Raw genomic sequence first — 18,090 nt, 5'->3', positions numbered from 1 at the left:
ATATTAGCTGATAGTATTGTTCAGAATATCTTCAGCTTAAATCTCTTCAGTGAACAAGGACAAGAGTAACCAAATTCTATCTTTATGAGAGGGAAAATGTTTCAAATAAAAATTATACCCATACTTCATCTATAAATGTAGTTACTGCAGCTGTTAGAGGAGCCCTGGTGGCGCAGTAGTTAAGCGCTCAGCTGCTAACTGAAAGGTCAGTTGTTCGAACCCACCAGCTGCTCTGTGGGAGAAAGATGTGGCAGTCTGCTCCCATAAAGATGACAGCCTTGGAAGCCCTATGGGGCAGTTATATTCTGTCCTATAGGGTTGCTGTGAGTCAGAATCAACTTGGCAGCATCGGGTAACTGCAGCTGTTATGTAGTTGTCAGTCAAAAAATAATTCAGTTCATTTGTTTAATCATATTGATCAATTGTTTGAAAACCCTACAAGGACAAGCTGATCATTTAGATGCACTGCTAAAGTCCATTAGCTAGCTATTGTCCATCTAAGAACAGCAAACTGCAGCAATACTTGGATTTCCACTCTCAATTAAATCATGTGTTCATTTGGCTGACTCCGCTGTGCTCACAAAACAAGCTGTTAACACATTAAAATATCAGTTGACCTGGCAAAGTGATTAACTGTGATGGTACATATGTTTCCACCCCTACCCCTCTAAATCTAATTTCTGGAGTTTTAAACAATATTCTTAGAATGTTTAAGCTTGATGCATCCTAAGATAGCTTGATTAGTAGAGTGAAAGGTCTGCTGCGCACCTGTTTTCCTACTCTATTTGGCCACCAATTGTGCTTGTGAAGTTACACCTCTTCTCTGAGCCCCCAAGCTATATAGTCAACTCCCTACTGGGCATGTCCTTTTGGATGATACTTAGGCATCTAGAACTTAGCCTGTTCAACTTGGAGCTTTTTTACTTCTCTTGAAAACTGGTCCTCCATCTCAGTAAATGGTGAGACACTTCACTCAATTCCTGAGATAGCCAGAACTCATGGATACCCTTGATGCCTTCCTTTCCCTCACTATCTACATCCAGTCCACGACCAGGGCTTATTGAGTCTGCACAAACCTGGCCACTTCTCTTCTTCTCCATTGCCATTCCAAGCAAAACTACTAGCATCTCTCGTGTGCCCACAATTCTAACTGGTCTCCACCTCCCGTACTTTCTTCCTCTCTTCCTCACAGAGTAGTCAAAGTCATCCTTTAAAAATGTAAATTAAATTATATTAGTCACCTGCTACAAAAGCTTCAATGGCTTCCTATTGCAACTAGAATAAAATAGAAATTTATTTCCAAGACCTGCAAGGTCCTGCATAATCTATCCTCCACTAATTTCCAACCTCATCTGTTGTCTCTGCACATTCTGTTCATTCTTCTGGGTCACTCTGGCCTCTGGCAGTTCCTGGAACACATCAGGCCCTGTTTCTTCTCAGAGTCTTTTCAGTTGCCAATCCCTGAACCTAAAATGGAGCTCTGGTGGCACAGTGGTTAAGAGCTTAGGCTGCTAACCAAAAGGTCAGCAGTTCAAATCTGCCAGCTGCTCCTTGGAAACCCTATGGGGCGGTTCTACTCTGTCCTATAGGGTCCCTGTGAGTCGGAATCGACTTGGCGGCAATGGGGTTTTGTTTGTTTGTTTGTTTTGTTTTATGCCTAAAATATTCTTCTATTTTCTCCTCCCTTTTAGTGCTTCAGCATTCAAGGTAAATGTTACCTCTACAAAGAAGCCTTACCTAACCACCGTTCCTAAAACAAGGCCCTCAGTCATTATCTATCAAAGAAACTCCTTTCAGTTCTTCATAGCACTAATACCAATCTGCTATCATTTAACGCTAAGCTTTTTGTCTGTTTTCGTTTGTATTTCTAGTCAATACCAGAATACCTGGGGCATAATAGGTACTCAATGAATGAACAGTTGAATAAATGAGTGTATATAAACCATCAGAGCCCACATGTGAGAGTCATGGTATTCTAGGTAAGGTGATGGAAGCATAGGATTCCAGAACTTTCTAGCACACTCATGGTATAATCCAAATCAGTGGTGCCCTCGTATAAAAGGCTCTGGTGCCTGGACTGTGTTCTGATCAAGTTTGATTATTATTAGTGGATTAATTTAGAGATAAATCTTGTCCTTATTCTGTTAATCCCAGATTCCATAAAGGAACCAAATTAATTTTTATGTCTTTTCATGTATTAATCATAGACTTTCAGTATTACATTTCTCATCACTTAGTTACAAGGAAAATGAAACCCAAAAACAGGAAAATTGGCCATTTTTAGGGAATTACAACTTTTGATGGAGAATCAAAAAGCCATATGATATTGCTATGACAGAATATCCGTATGAGGACTTTTACATTACTACAACCGGGAAAGTGGTTATTCCATTTTCCTCTTGGGGCATTTCCACCACACTAGAGGGGGCTGTTGTACTGAGTTTTCTTGTTTAATGTTCGAAATAATTTTATTATATAGATCTGATGTGGCTTTCCTTAATTTAGGATCAGAAACTTATAGGGTGATGATTTGTACCCATGAATACTTTTTATATGGGCAAATCTAATTTCTCTGTAGAGGAATCACTGGTCTTTATAGTTAGAGGAACTGGATGTTATTCCACGTACCTATCAAATCCTCTAAAATTCACAGAATTCAGAGGCAGTACACACCAGACTCACTTAATGAAGAATTCCTTTGAAAGTTTGCTTTTATTACATTTAATGCCCAAATACCCACTGAATTGTATTATTTATGCTCATTCTATGCCGTTTTCTTTCAAGGTAGAGAAATGAGTATTGTTTTTCTACGTTTGTGTTGTATCAACATATGGGAAAAGATGAGCAGAAGTCTACATAGCTCTAATTCCTGCTTGGGAGCCTACAAAATTGAGTACTTATGAAATTAATATTTAAAATTGTGTATCTAGGCATAATTGTAGAGAGAGAGATAGAAATTTAGAGGGTGAGAGACTGGCCATATAGCATTTTAAAGGCTTTTTTTTTTTTAATCTTTCACTTTTGCAAAGCCTAACAATTCTTTGATGGTCTGCAACACATTTACCTAATTGTTTATTTATAAAACAGCAGATCCCACGTATGAGCATCCACAGTGTACTAGATAAGGTGACGAAAGGGTAGGACATTGTGTTTAAGGTAGGGGTGAGCAGGATTCACGGATCTGTAAGAAACTGATAGATCATCTCATACTCGGGGCAATGAAGTGGCCTTCCCAGGGTCACACAGTTAGGATTCCAATTCGGCATTCTGCCTCCAAGCCCAGATCTCTTTTCTATGTAAACCCTTCAATTTTAAGGACAAGGTAGTCATTCATCATTGTGAGCAATCCATGATACCAAGCAATTTTGTTCCTGTTTTTCAAATAGAAAAGTAAAAGATGAAAAAAATTTTAAAATACTTGGCTATCAAAAGTTAATTACAGTATAATTGGGCCTAGAATTCAGGAGCCTCCACCCAGTGTTCTGACTATATCGCCACTAAGAGGCACTCCTTCCTAGAAAAAGCAAGTATCAGATGTGTAGGGATAAGTAGAAAGTTCATTTTCCACAAACAAATTTCTTTTTATGTTTCAGCTCTGTATTACCCAATAATGAACTTCAGTTAATACAGTGAAAGAAAAACTACCTTTTGTGAATGATAAATGGTGTACTTTCTTCCCCTTCTTTTACCCACTCTGGATACCAAAAATGCCCTGACATCATCCTCTTTTTTTTCTCCTCCCTCCCTCCCCCTCAGGACTGCTGTATGTTGGCTTTAGCGCCTGCATGTTTGGGCTGTACAGCTTTATGCCGGTCGTCATAAAGAAAACCAGTGCCACTTCTGTCAACCTCTCTCTGCTCACAGCAGATTTGTACAGCCTATTCTGTGGATTGTTTCTCTTTCACTACAAGGTATGTTGACTCAGTACTCCTTTGGGAAGGTGATACTTGTTAGGAAATAATATGGTGCATATAGGTAGGAATGTCCTGATGTGGAATACCCCGATCTTGTGTAGGGAAACAGGATTCAATTCTGCTGTGCTAACCCCATGTTTTAGGTATTCACATTTCAACCATAAGACTGAGGCAACATTTTATCACAAGAGACCAGTAACTACAGACATTTGATAGTGAAAGATAAGAAACAACCATAGAAGCAAAGACTTTTGAATTTTGGAGGACAGTTTTTCAGACGCCATTCAGTCCAGAAGCTACTCTTTTTCCAGCCTGAAGCTAGGAAGATTTATAAAACTCCCAAACTGCAATCACCAAATGGATTCTGCCAAAAGCATTGGCAGAGTATGACCTCACTGGAGAAAAGAAAGAGTTCTGCAGTTTCTGCTTTACAAATATTTTTATAGCAAATATGAATGGGAAATGCTAATGCATTAGGAATAGTTTCTTTACTAAAAGATTGTGGTTTGGGTAAAGGAATGCAAAGAGATGTTGTGAAGTGTTTGCAGTTAATATAGCAGCCCATGGAGAAAGGAAGAACCTATCCAGTCCAAATGACAGTCTCATAGAATGCAAGATTCTACCTCATCCCTACCTAAGGCAGGCACTGATTATGGCACAGTGAAGTCAGATGTTATGCTTCTTAACACAGCAGTCACTCTAGCCATTAATGATCAATTAGAACTGGTATGTAAGAAGCAACCCATCTGTCATTCCTTAACTAATCCTCTAAGATAAGGGTCAATGTAGGCTGTAGCCCAGTGTGGAACAGGTCAAGTATGGAATGTCTAAGCAGATTAAACCGAACTTGTTAGCTGCCATCAAGTCAGCTCAAACTCGTGGCGACTCCATGTACAACAGAATGAAACATTGCCCAGTCCTACAACATTTTCATGATTACTGGTATGTTTGAGTTCATTGTTGAGTGCCTCCCAACCTAGAGGACTCATCTTCCAGCACTATTCGGACAATATTCTGTAATGATCCATAGGGTTTTCATTGGCTAATTCTTGAAAGTAGATCACCAGGCTTTTCTGTCTAGACTGTCTTAGTCTAGAAGCTTTGCTGAAGCCTTTCCAACACTGGTGACACTGATGATATCTGAAATACCCATGGCATAGCTTCTAGCATCATAGCAACGTGCAAGCCACCACGGTATGACAAACTGACAAACAGGTGGTGGGAAACCAAAGTAGGACAGGCAAAAGAAGAAGGAAAAAGAGACACTACTCCAGCTATTTGTAGCCAAATGCTTCACCAGTGGTGTTATATTTAATATTACAATCACACTAGTGTGCCAAGCTGTTGGGGCATGCTTGGTCAGCAGGGTATCTTCAACTAGGTGAAAGTGAGGTTGGAGGTTCCCGGAGAAATGCTGAGCTGGAAAGAGTATGCAGTGCAGATGTCCAGAGGCAAAGAACCTGAAATGAATAATCAAAACTATTGTTGAGAAAATCCAAAGTAGTAGCCAAGAAACAGACCAAGGAGGGTAGACAAGGACAGAAAAGAAATCAGCAAACAAGGTTAGTAGCTAGAGGACCAGAAGCAGACCTAGAAGACTGCTGGAGAGGCTGAGAAGGTGGCTCTGGCTGAAGACAGGGATAAAATGCTCGAGTTCCTACTTTATTTTGCCAAGTGTGGTGGCAAACATGACGGCTTAAAGAAACTGTTCAGGCATAGACAATACTTATATATTGTTTGTAACGTGTTGTGTCTGTATAATGCAATCTCTGTTTCCTGATCTCACTCTGGTCCTCATTTTTCTGATTTGAAATAAAACTCTTTAAAATAATTGGAGAATCTGTTGACCAATCAGGAGCCCTGCATAGACATATATATGCAAAGCCTTGTTAATAGTATGGGTAACCCATTTTAGGACGTAACACAAATGCTTTATTTCTCCTTTCCCTTAATTCTCATTGTATTTACAATTGGCACCACACCAGTTAGTTCTGAATAAACACTACCTTGTATTGTTCTCTAGTTGTTTTATGAGCAATAGTGTTTAATCTCTGCAAAGAAATAAACTAAATACTCACTCAATTTAAACTTTAAAAAAAAAATTACAATGCTTTAATTTGTAATCAAATAGTCATTGTTTGGAAAATCCATCTTCCCCCCGCTAAAATCCCAGCTTGCCTGCCCCTTAAGTTGACCTTGGTTTCCGCAGATGGGAGGGGAAAAGGAGGGAGAAGAGTAGGACTAAATGACCCCAGGTTTCCCACCACAGCCATGATGGGCCATCTTGGAAAACTGATTTAAAAAAAAAATTATTGAAGGTTTTTTGTCATTATAAGAGTAATTTATGCTCAATGCAAACATCTTGTTAAATTTTGTAAAATTCAAAAATGATGATGGGGTGTGTGTGTGTGTTTGGGGAGATGGGAGAAGAAGCAGGTTTTACCTTTTTTTATTATTTTATTGTGCTTTAGGTGAAAGTTTACAGCTCAATGTTAGTTTCTCATTCAAAAAAATTTTTTAAATTTTTTTTTAATTGTACTTTAGATGAGGGTTTACAGAACAAATAGTTTCTCATTAAACTGTCAGTACACATATTGTTTTATGACATTGGTTAACAACCCCACGACATGTCAACACTCTCCCTTCTCGACCTTGGAGGACCTTTTTTTTGGTAATAATATACATAGTCAAAGTTACACCATTTCAAAAGTTTCTACATGTACAATTCAACTCATTAAAAAATTTACACACGTATTGTTTTGTGACATTGGTTGCAATCCCCACAATGTGAGAAGCTGGTTATACTTTTATATGTGTTCTTTAGAGAAATGTCTATTCAGATCCTTTGCCCATTTTTTAATTAGGTTATTTGTCTTTTTATTGTTGAGTTGTAAAAGCTCTTTGCATATTCATGATGTTAGATACTTATCAAATATATGATTTGCAAATACATTTTCTCCCCTTCTGTGGGTTGTCTTTTCACTTTTTTGGTAGTGTCCTCTAAAGCACAGAAGTTTTAAATTTTGACAAAGTTCAATTTATCTGTTTCGTTTTATTTTTATAAACATGAAATTAAACAAGTAAATCCCACCACTGCCATTGAGCCTCCAAGTCATCCCTGGTTGTTTCCCGCCTCAGCTCCTTTACAGGGCTACTAGAGAATGCATTTAATTGCTTTGCACTGTGTGCTCTAAGGGGAAGGGTGAAAAGTCAAAGCCTAAGGACAAGAAGATTCCAGTAGGATTAAGGTTTCTTTAACTATAAGAAGAGTGTCACGTGGCAGATGGTTTAGGCCAGTAATCTTCAGCTTTGACAGCATACTGGAATCACCTAAAGAGTTTTTGAAATACTGATGCTCTGGTCCCACTCTCACAGGTTCGATGTCCGTGATCTGGGCAGCAGATTTTTAAAGGCTCCCCAAGTGATTCTAGTGTGAAGCCAGGATTGAAAAACACTGGTTCAGACTTACTTTATATGTTGGTGAAACTAGGACCAAGATTATTGCTAAATCTAAAGTACGATAAGCTATTAACAGCTAGTCATCTGAAAATGGAATAGACTTAACTTTCCAGTCACTGGAGGAGTTCAGGTAGAAGCTGTACAAGAATTTGAGAGGGATAATGTGGAGGGGCCTCACACTTCAGGACTGGGGATTGGACCAATGACCTCTGGTTTTTTGGTTTTTGGTTTTTGGTTTTTCTATAACCTGCAGTTATGGTTTATTCTTTCACTTAAGCCTTTTGGTCTGATTATAAAGATCTGCAAGTTGAGAGGATAGGGCTATTTTCTCACCGATGTTGTTTACCCAGGCAGAACTAAATGATTAAATGAAGCTCTGCTGCCCAACATTGATTATTTGCTCTTCCTTGCTTCCCAGCCTTGGAAAAAAATCTATTCCTTTCTCCACCCATCAGTCTACTTTCTCCAGATGCTCTGCCTCTTATGCTGACTGTCATGTGCTGACTGGGCGGTAAAGCCCCACATCTCTGGGAAGCAAACGACCTAATTCTAAATTAGACTCTCTAGATGGTATAGTGCTATTGCAAACTCTAATTTTATGAGACTTTTGAGAAGTGGCTATATGTTTCTGTTTTTTATTACCTGACAACATTATTGAATCCAGATCAGTAAATCTATAGCAATCCATTTGAAGTACAGGAAATGAGCTTCACTGGGCCTCAGAGACTCCCAAACTAAACCAAGGAAAAGATTTACATGGAAGCTTTTCAATTTGTTGGTGTGTTGACTTTTCAAGGTCAGAACTTGGTCTATTATGAACTATTAAAAAAAAACCTGTTACTATCAAGTCAATTCTGACTCATAGTGACCCTATAGGATAGAGTAGAATTGCCCCATAGGGTTTCCAAGGAGCGGCTGGTGGATTTGAACTGCTGACCTTTTGGTTAGCAGCTGAGCTCTTAAGCACTGTGCCACCAGGGCTCCATGAACTATATTGCCTTATATTTATTGTCCAAAGAAGGATACTTTTGAAATTGAAAGGGAATTAGTTTGCTAGTACTACTGTAACAGATTACCACCAACTTTGTGGCTTAAAACACAAATTTATTCTTACATTTCTGGAGGTCAGAAGTCTCACTGGGCTAAAATCAAGTGTTAGCAGGGCTGTGTTGCTTCTGGATGCTTTAGCGGAGAATCCATTTCCTTGCCCTTTCCAGCTTCTAGAGGCCACCTACATTTCTTGGCTCGTGGCCCCTTCCACCATCTTGAAAGCCAGCAGTATAACATCTTCAACTCTCCTCTCTCGACTCTCTGTTTCTCTCTTATAAAGACCCTTGTGATTAGATTGGATCCACCCAGATACTACAGGATACTCTCAAAATCCTTAACATAATTACATCTGTAAAGTCCCTTTTACCATGTAAGGTAACATATTCACAGACTCTAGGGATTAGGACATGGACATCTTTAGGGGACTATTATTCTGTCTACCACATGGAGACTATTAATAATTATTCTAGGACAATAGAGTGTACTGGCTCTAAGTCAGGCCAGCTAGCGGACGTGCTATTTAGAGGTTTCGGCTGGGCAGTGAAGATAGCATTGGACGAGGCAAATGTACATTCTTCACCTCCAGACACTCTGTGCTCTCTGTTTGTTGAATCTCCCAGCTTATTTTTAAAGCAGTTCTGGTTTCCTGCTAATATGTGATTTTAATAAAGAAAACACCAAGTCATGTGGAGAGAGAGTGAATGAGAGTGGGAGGACTACTTCAGTGTGGTAGAAAGAACATGGACTTTGAAGTCAAAGGGGCCTAGATTTAAAATGTGGCTTCTCTTTACACTTTAAGTACATGGGGCCAGCTATTCAAGGTGATGAGGTTTACCTTACAGAGGTATTGAAAAGAGTCGATTAGATCATTAATATAAAGTGCACAGTGTAAGAACTCAGTGAACAGTAGCTCCTCCCTATCACTTCTTCCATTTAGAGATGTTAATGTGTTCCTGGTTTCTCCAGTTAAAATTCTAAAGGCACATATAATTGCTGTTTTTTTTTTTTTTTAAATCCCATATGATGAAAATTTATTATCTTAATTTTTGCCAGCAGAAAATGCAGTGATGGTGGTGGTTGTTTTTCCATAAATGGTGACCACCAGCATTTCTCTGATTAAACGTATAGTTCAAAGATTTTTAATTTCTATTTCATTCCATTTTTTTACTTTCAATCTTATTTTAAGATTGTTTAACTATGTGTAGCGCTTAAAATTTTTGTGTGAATTCTAATTTATTCCTTGTTTGCAAAGGCAAAACTAGGGTTTCATGCAGAAAAATTTAGAAAATATTGTATCAGTCATGTTCAACTGAATACCTTGATTTCTTCACTGCTTACAATAAAATTTTTAACTGATAACCAGAAGTACAGAACATTCAAGAGCTGTTAAAATAAAATACTGATGAATTCTTTCACTAAATGCCAGCATTTACTGAACATTCTTCAGGAAAATGGTGGCTGATATTGAATATCAAGATATTCCCTTTGCCCTACATTTTAAAGAGAAGATGGCTTATTTCACACATTTTGCCATTACCTTTTTTAAAGTTTAATATTGCTACAAAATTGCCATAATAGTTAAGGTTGAGAGTAATTTCATAAGAAGAGATTATTTTTATAATTTTACCAAAGTAACTGGAAATTTGATAGAAAAAAAATAAACATTATAAGTTGTCTCCAAGTCCCCTTCAAATCCACAGTGAACCGCCTGAAACCACAGGTGGTCCCATCAGGAGAGTAATATTTTAGGTAGGTAAGGTTTCCAAAGAGGAATCCTGGTGGCCAAGTAGTTACAGCAATCAACTACTAACCAAAAGGTTGACCATTCAAAACCACCAGCAGCTCTTCGGGAGAAAGATGTGGCAGTCTGTAGAGATTTACAGCCTTAGAAACCCTGTGGGTTCACTATGAGTCGGAATCGAATCAACAGCAGCGGATTTGAGAAGGGTTCCATAAAGCTTCTACTCTTGTATCAGGAACATGGTTTTATCATCCAAATATTCCTTACTAATAATAATAAACAAACAAAAAGGCAGAAATTTCAAAATCATTTGTCCAAGAAGGCTACTCCAAGTATTCTAAGCAATGTGATTAATGTAGAATTTTTAGGATTTCTTCTGTACGTTTTCATTAAAAAACATTCTGCATATTTTAGTCTCATCTTTATACCAGATTTTTTTTTTTTTTGTAATTGTTGTGAATTATTTTCAACAAATAACTAGAAAAGTTTCTTATATTCTCAACTGCCTGTGCTAGCAATCCAAGTCACATCCTATGAGGAACAGGTGTAGAGCCCATAGTCCATCCTGATCCTCCCCATCAACTACTAAAATCATGTCTCACATGTGCCAATTTCTCCTACTGTGTTTTAGGAGAAACACAGTATTTTTTGTTATGAGACATCTGGCAAAAAAAGTTTAGTAACTCTGGCTATGGGATCAATTTAATAATATATTATTATGCAGTAAATTTAAAAGAACTTTACTGAACAAATATTTATTCGTGTTGTGCCTACTACACACTGGGCAGTATTCTAGACGCTTAACTCTTAATTTATAAATAAAGATGACAAAGCACCAATAATCACCAGGCGGAGTAATGCAAATGATGAGATTCCAAACCACTGAAATTTGAACAGACCAGTAATTTCAAGCATCCCTAACATCTAAGTGTCAATGCCAGAGAGTTTGCAGAGATTGCATTAAGAGTGGAATCTTTCATTAGACATGGATGAGAATCTTGAGCCAAGCAAACCTGCTGATCCTCTGTGGCAGTAAGCAATTTCAGTAATGTAACTGCACATTAAAAGCCAAGGCAGGCAGCCTCAACCTTTGGCAACCTGTGAACAAAGAGCAATACTGTGTGTCTTATTTATAAAAATACCCTCATAAGTAGCCTGTTATATTGCTTTTTGTAAGAATGATATCTTCAAAGCCTATGAATTCTAAGCTTATGGTGCCCAAACATAATTTTAAATCAGAGATTTTAAAATTAGTATTTAATATTTTGCCTTTTGTGGCTCTCTACATTTTTATTATTATTATTATAAAAATATAGGTAACACAACATTGGCCAATTCAGCATTTTTCATGTGAACAATTCAGTGAGACCAGTTACATCAGTAATGTTGTGCAACCATCACCGATATCCACTGCCAAATTTTCCATCACCAAAAGCAGAAACTCACAGCTTCCTAAACAATGATTTCCTCTTTCTCCCTCCCTCTCGTCCCTGGTAACCACTGTTAAGCTCTGATGTCTATACATTTTTCCTTGTCTAGGTATTTTCATATGACCCAGCAATTCCACTCTTAGGTGTCTACTCAAGAGACTTGAAAGCAACAACACAAACAGGCACATGTACACCAATGTCCATTGCAGCACTGTTTGCAGTAGCTAAAAGGTGGAAATAACCCAAATGCCCATCAACAGATGACTGGATAAACAAAATGTGGTATATACACACAATGGACTATTACTCTGTCATAAAGAGGAACTAAGTATCGATAATGCCACAACATCTCTAAAGCTTGAAAACATTATATTGGGTGAAATAAGTCAATCACAAAGGACAAATATTGTATGATCTGATTTGACTAATGTGAAATCCCTTCATATTTTTTTGAACTATCGCTTGTGCAGTAGATAACTGGCAAAACTGACATCACAGAGACCTGAAAGCATTTTAACAGGAAATACCCAGGTGATAGAGCAATGAATGTTTGAACTTGATTTTTCCCTGGGAGACTTTTTTTTTTCAATTATATATTTCAATTTTTTAAGAGTTTTTATTTACTCCCTTCTGTGAAAGATGATTGGAATCCCTGGATGATGCAAACGGTTAACACTCTTGGCTACACCCAGAGGTACCTCGGAAGAAAGGCCCGCAATGTACTTGTGGGAAAAAAATCAGCCATTGAAAACCCTATGGAGCACAGTTCTACTCTGACATACATGGGGTCACCATGAGTAGGAGTTGACTCCATGGCAACTGGTGGTATGAAAGATAATTACAATTTTCATGCATCCTCCCACCGTCCCACCTTCACTTCCTGACTTCCATGTATTGTTTTTATATTGTCAATTATTTTAATAGTTAACTTCTGTAAATATAATCCCTAGGGTGTTTAAGTCATATTTTCATACTTACCACATTTGCTTTGCCACCAGTCTAAAATGCAGGCTCTTTTTTTCTGAATTCCTTGTTTTGATTTATCTCTTGGCTGAATTTCATCACTACCGTTATCTTCAGGAAGTAGGGCTGCCAAGTATGGTTGTGCAGGCTGTGAACAGTGCAAATTTTCCCTTTATAAGGAATTTTTTCAGCAGATGGTAGTGATGATATTTGCGATGACAGGTACCATTACAGTAGTTTTGGATCTATCAGGAAGTATTCATAAGGCTGTATCTAAGTCTTTGCTTTCTTGAGAACTTTTCTTGTCTTTGTATCCAAAGGATAACTTCCCTGGGTTACAATGGTTTTTTTTCTCAGCACTGTATAGGCATTGTTCTTTTGTTTTTAAGAACGGAGCACTATACCAGCCATTTTTTATATCTTTTGAGTGTCCAGATTATATCATTAAGAAGTTTTGTTTTTTTCCAAAAAGAGTCCATAAGTGTTATATTTCTAGGTTCTTTTTGCTTGAGACTGTCTCTGATGTCTTTATACTTATGTGCCAACTTTTTCTATGGTCCATCTCACTCCCAAGGGTACAATCCCTTGGTGGCCTTGAACTGCTTCCCAGTTCACCACAGAGCCCCCAGATAATGGCAAGCCCCAGTGCCTCACTGATGATACCTCAAGAATCTGAGGAAGTTGGTAAGAGTTCCTATGCCAGAGGATGTTTCCTTGACTTTTCCCAGAGTTTGCCTGATCGCTTCAATTAATTATCTCCAGTTTGAAGGAATATCTGTGAGTCTCAAGAGTCTACTAACTCCATGTCTTTCCCCTAAATATTTTCGGATAGATAGTGCTTTCAAAATGCTGAGTCATGCTGGAATCTTTTGGACTTTCCTTTGGCTGCCACTTTTCAGAGTGTATGGCATAAGATTTTACCCCTTTTCTTGTTTGGTTGCTACCAAAAATCATGACTGATTTTGACTTTGGAGCACATTCCGTTAAGCACTGAGAGTCTCTGTGATCCTGTTTCCCTCCGACATCTTTACTCAGAAATACCTTTTTTACATATTCCCATGTATACTTGCATATATAAATGTTTAATAAGGCATGTATTTGTGTCCGTAGAGAGCTATCCGAAAGGATATCCACCAAAATATGAACGCGGGTTTAAGGGCAGGCAGAATAGCAGAGTTCTCACACACTTGAGCCCAAGCCTGAGCTCTGGTGTCAGATGGCCTGGGTTTGAATTCCAGCTCCACTCCTTACCAAGGGGGCCCTAACGTTTTTGCATCACCGTCCATTCAGCAATCTGGTGAAGCCTAGAGCCCCCTTTCACAAAGTTTTTAAATGCCTAAAATAAAATACATAGGATTAAAAAGCAGGCCAATTATACTAAAATAAAGTTGTCAAAATATTTTTCAATATTGTAATATAGTAATATACAAATCACAAGATCTAGAAGCAGATCTAATAACTACTGTCATTTCAAAGTGGTGATGAGCGTAAACAATATTTAGAGAGATCTGAAGCAATTGTAATGTGTTATGAAAATATATGTGATTTCTATTGGTGAAGTCTAAGGTATTGCTAATATGACTGTAGCTCCTTACTTAGATTGATAATCAAAGATATGCTAAATGTCAGTGAGAGGTCAGTGAGAATAAAGATCCATGTTTCTCATCCAGATTCACCGACCACCTCAGTTCTATAAAGAAACCCTTGGTAAAGAATCCCTGATCGTACAGTTATGCAGCCTTGAACAAAAGTTACTTAAACTTTCTGAAACTTAGTTTCCTCATCAGCAAAATGGGGATCATAATAGTATCCATCCTATAGGATTAATTGTGAGAAGTAAATTACATATTACAAGGAAATCATTTACCACAGTGTCTGACACAGTGACCACTGTATAAATGATGCCATTATTAAGGATGATAGAATATGGGTGCTTCTATTTCATGTTCTTTATACTTTTTAGTGTTGCTCAAGTCATGGATTGGTCAAACACTATATGAACATTGATTATTTTTATAATCATAAAGCAGTAAATCTATTTTCAGTTTGAAAATAAATAAGGCTAGCAAACCCCTCAAATAAAAAGGAAATCTAGATATGAAACTATGCTATTGGAAAATGGGATAAAATTGCAACCAGGCACTGATCAGAAGATTATAATTGTTTATTCTCAATTTTAATTGACAAATATGAAAGAAATTGAAGTATTTCTTTGTCTCTGTTTTTAATCTTTATTTTTATATAACTATAACTTTTCACTCATTAGAATGCCAAGCACTAACTTTAACAGTCATGTGTCTAGTTTCCTTCTAATTTGAATATACTTTTGGATATAGCTTTATTTTTTTAAACAAATACATTCTAAACTATTCTGTGGGGACTCAAATTTTGTCACTAGTGAATTGAATGTAAATGTTGGTTGCCAGTTTCACATCCAGTTCCTTCTTGATGTTTCATGGAACCAGGCATTTATGCACATGGATGCAGCTGCTTCCCATTGCTTTGTGAGGTCTCAGTAGTTATGGATTGTACTGGCGTTTGTAAACCAACCAAACTCATCCTTAAAAGGACTTACTTTGTGTACCAAGTAAATACTAAGCTATGTGATGACAGGAACCATGCGTGTCTCCTTCTTTGAGTACAGTCTGGCACAGTAACCGTATTTTACACAAATAACGTGCACTTTCTGTGTTTGTTTCCAACCGTGCCCTCCCTTTGTGAGGTATTTTCATGAACGTGCTACACTAATTTTTTTCCAGCAGTATGTAAAAAAATTGGCATAGTGGTGCTTATGAAAATACTTCATGAGGGGAGGGCACTGTTGGCAAATAAATGTAGATGGTGTGTGTTATTTGCATAAAAATACAGTAGGTATTAGGCTATAATTTATTAAATAAAAGGATTTAACAATAATTTAATTAAAAAAAGATTTTATTGATTTTCAATAAGCATTGGAGGTTAATCTTCAATTTTCTAGGCTGAACATTATCTAACAATTTTCACCAAAGAAGCTAAAAAGCTTTGGATTGATGTGACTTTTTATGTCCCAAGTTGATGAAACAAGCTAAAAAGTGAAAAATTTAGATTCCACAGTAAGAAATCACTGTTTTGATTCATTTCTTGGCTGAATTGATCGATTGCCTGGAGAACATCTCAACGGTGCATGGACCTTAGAAAATCAGTTGAATAGCATAGTACTGTATACAGTGTCATGGATAATGAAGACTGGAACTCACATCAAAGGTTGAAACTTGCTGAGAAATTTCCTCTATTTATAGAAAAAAATCTTATCTAATATTCAGATTTATTATTCATAAGTCATCCCACAGTAAAATTGTGAAATGAATCATTGTCACACACTGTATCTACATATTTATATCTGTATTTGTATATGTAGACCAAGGGCCAGCAAACTTTTTATTAAAGGGCCAGGTAGTAAGTATTTTAAGCTTTGAGGCCATACACTTTCTGTTGCACCTCCTCGCTCTGCTGTGGACATGGCTGTGTTCTAATAAACTTTGTTTACAAAACCAGGCAACTGCCACATTTGTTAGTTTATTGACCCCTAATGTAGACCATAGCTGCTCTTCCAAATGTCTTCCTAGTCTTCAGTATCAGGAAACAACTATTTCCTCCAAAAAGTGTGCTATTAATAAAGCTGCTAAAAGCTCTGCACATAATATTACAAATTTATTTGTGTTACAAGTGTACAGACTTGTTTTCAAAGATAATTATAATTATTTCCACCACATTTTAAACAAATGGAGTGTCTGCTTCCTATTTGAGTTCTTGCTGGCATCTAAGGCTATATCTGTGAGTTTTGTTGTAAGGATATCTATGGCATGCATACAGTGTAGTGAAAGTCTTCAGTTTATTGTTTTATTGTTTTTATTTTACGTAAAGAAATAGTATGTCAATACAAACCAGTAGCCCTGAGCTAAGATGCAAGAAGGAAGGAATATTAAAACCATAGCTTACAAAGAATGATGAAGCATTTAGGAAGCAAAGACATCTGGAGACAAAGAGAGCATTCCAAACTGATTTCAGACTTCTAGTTTGCCCCTGAAGAAATAAACGATAGCATGGAACAATAATATTACCAAATTAACTTTTCCCAGAATCACATGTGTCCAGAGAAAAGAGACTATTATACACACAGGTTAATTTGATAGTAGAGAAGGTCTTTTCCAAGTTACAAGTCTCCTGACAGTTTCATAATACCTTCTCATTCCCATCTCCCTCAAAATTATATATGGAGAGACATAGATGGCTATAGCTTTGTCAATTCATAGATGTCAAATTTAGGAGTCAACACAAGATTGTCAAGAAAAAAAGTGTTGTATTGTAATAATATAGTTCACTTTATTTTAAAGTCTGAATACATTAAATAATTGAACTTTTGAAAATTTTTGTAAATGTTGTTGTTGGGTGCCGTCACGTTGGTTCCGATTCATAGTGACCCTATGTACAACAGAACAGAATGCTGCCCAGTCCTGTGTCATACTCACAGTCATTCCCATGTTTGAGTCCATTGTTGCAGCCACTGTATCAAACCATCTTGTTGAGGGTCTTCCTCTTTTTCACTGACCCTCTACCAAACATGATGTCTGTTTTAGTTATGTAGTGCTGCTATAACAGAAATCCCACAAGTGGATGGCTTTAACAAAGATGTTTATTCTCTTACAGTCTAGTAGGATAGAAGTCCCAATTCAGGGCATCAGCGCCAGGGGAAGGCTTTCTCTCCCTGTTGGCTCTGGAGAAAGGTCCTTGTCATCAATCTTCCCCTGAACTAGGAGCTTCTCAGCGCAGGGACCCCAGGTCCAAAGGGTGCACTCTTCTCCTGGCACTAGTTTCTTAGTGGTTTGAGGTTTCCATGTCTCTCTGCTTACTTTTCTCTTTCATATCTCAAAAGAGATTGGCATAAGACACAACCTAATCCTGTAGATTAACATAACTACCAGTAATCTCATCTCATTAACATCATAGAGATAATAGTTACAACACATAGGGAAAGCATGTCAGATGACAAAATGGTGGACAGTCACACAATACTGAGAGTCATGGACTAGCCAAGTTGACAGATATTTGGGGGGGACACAATTCAATCCATGACAATGTCCTTCTCCAGGGACTGGTCCCTCCTGTTAACATGTCCAGAGTATGTGAGATGAAGTCTCAACATCCTCACTTCTAAGGAGCATTATGGCTATACTTCTTCCAAGACAGATCTGTTCCTTCTTCTGGCAGTCCATTGTATATTCAATATTCTTTGCCAACACCATAATTCAAATGCATCAATTCTTCTTCAGTCTTCCTTATTCATTGTCCAGCTTTCACATGCATATGAGGCGATTGAAAATGTCATGGCTTGAGTCAAGCACACCATAGTCCTCAAAGTGCATCTTCACTTTTTAACACTTTAAAAAGATCTTTTGCAGCAGATTTGCCCAATGCAATGTGTCATTTGATTTTTTTGACTACTGCTTCCATGGGCATTGATTGTGGACCCAAGTAAAATGAAATCCTTGACAAC

General features: G+C 37.5%; 1 protein-coding gene across 1 annotated transcript in view; it reads left to right on the top strand.

Moving 5' to 3' along the window:
- SLC35F1 (solute carrier family 35 member F1) overlaps positions 1-18,090 on the top strand; it is a 494,165-nt gene that overhangs the window by 454,787 nt on the left and 21,288 nt on the right. The window contains exon 7 of the mRNA XM_004382741.2: positions 3,757-3,911. Within this exon, the coding sequence (XP_004382798.1) occupies positions 3,757-3,911 (155 nt within the window). The remainder of the gene's footprint in view (positions 1-3,756; positions 3,912-18,090) is intronic.

Source organism: Trichechus manatus, unplaced genomic scaffold (genome assembly GCF_000243295.1).
Source record: "Trichechus manatus latirostris isolate Lorelei unplaced genomic scaffold, TriManLat1.0 scaffold00098, whole genome shotgun sequence".
In the NCBI taxonomy this organism is placed as follows: Eukaryota; Metazoa; Chordata; class Mammalia; order Sirenia; family Trichechidae; genus Trichechus; species Trichechus manatus.
Note: the sequence above shows the minus strand (reverse complement) of the source record. Positions and strands in the feature narration are given on the sequence as shown.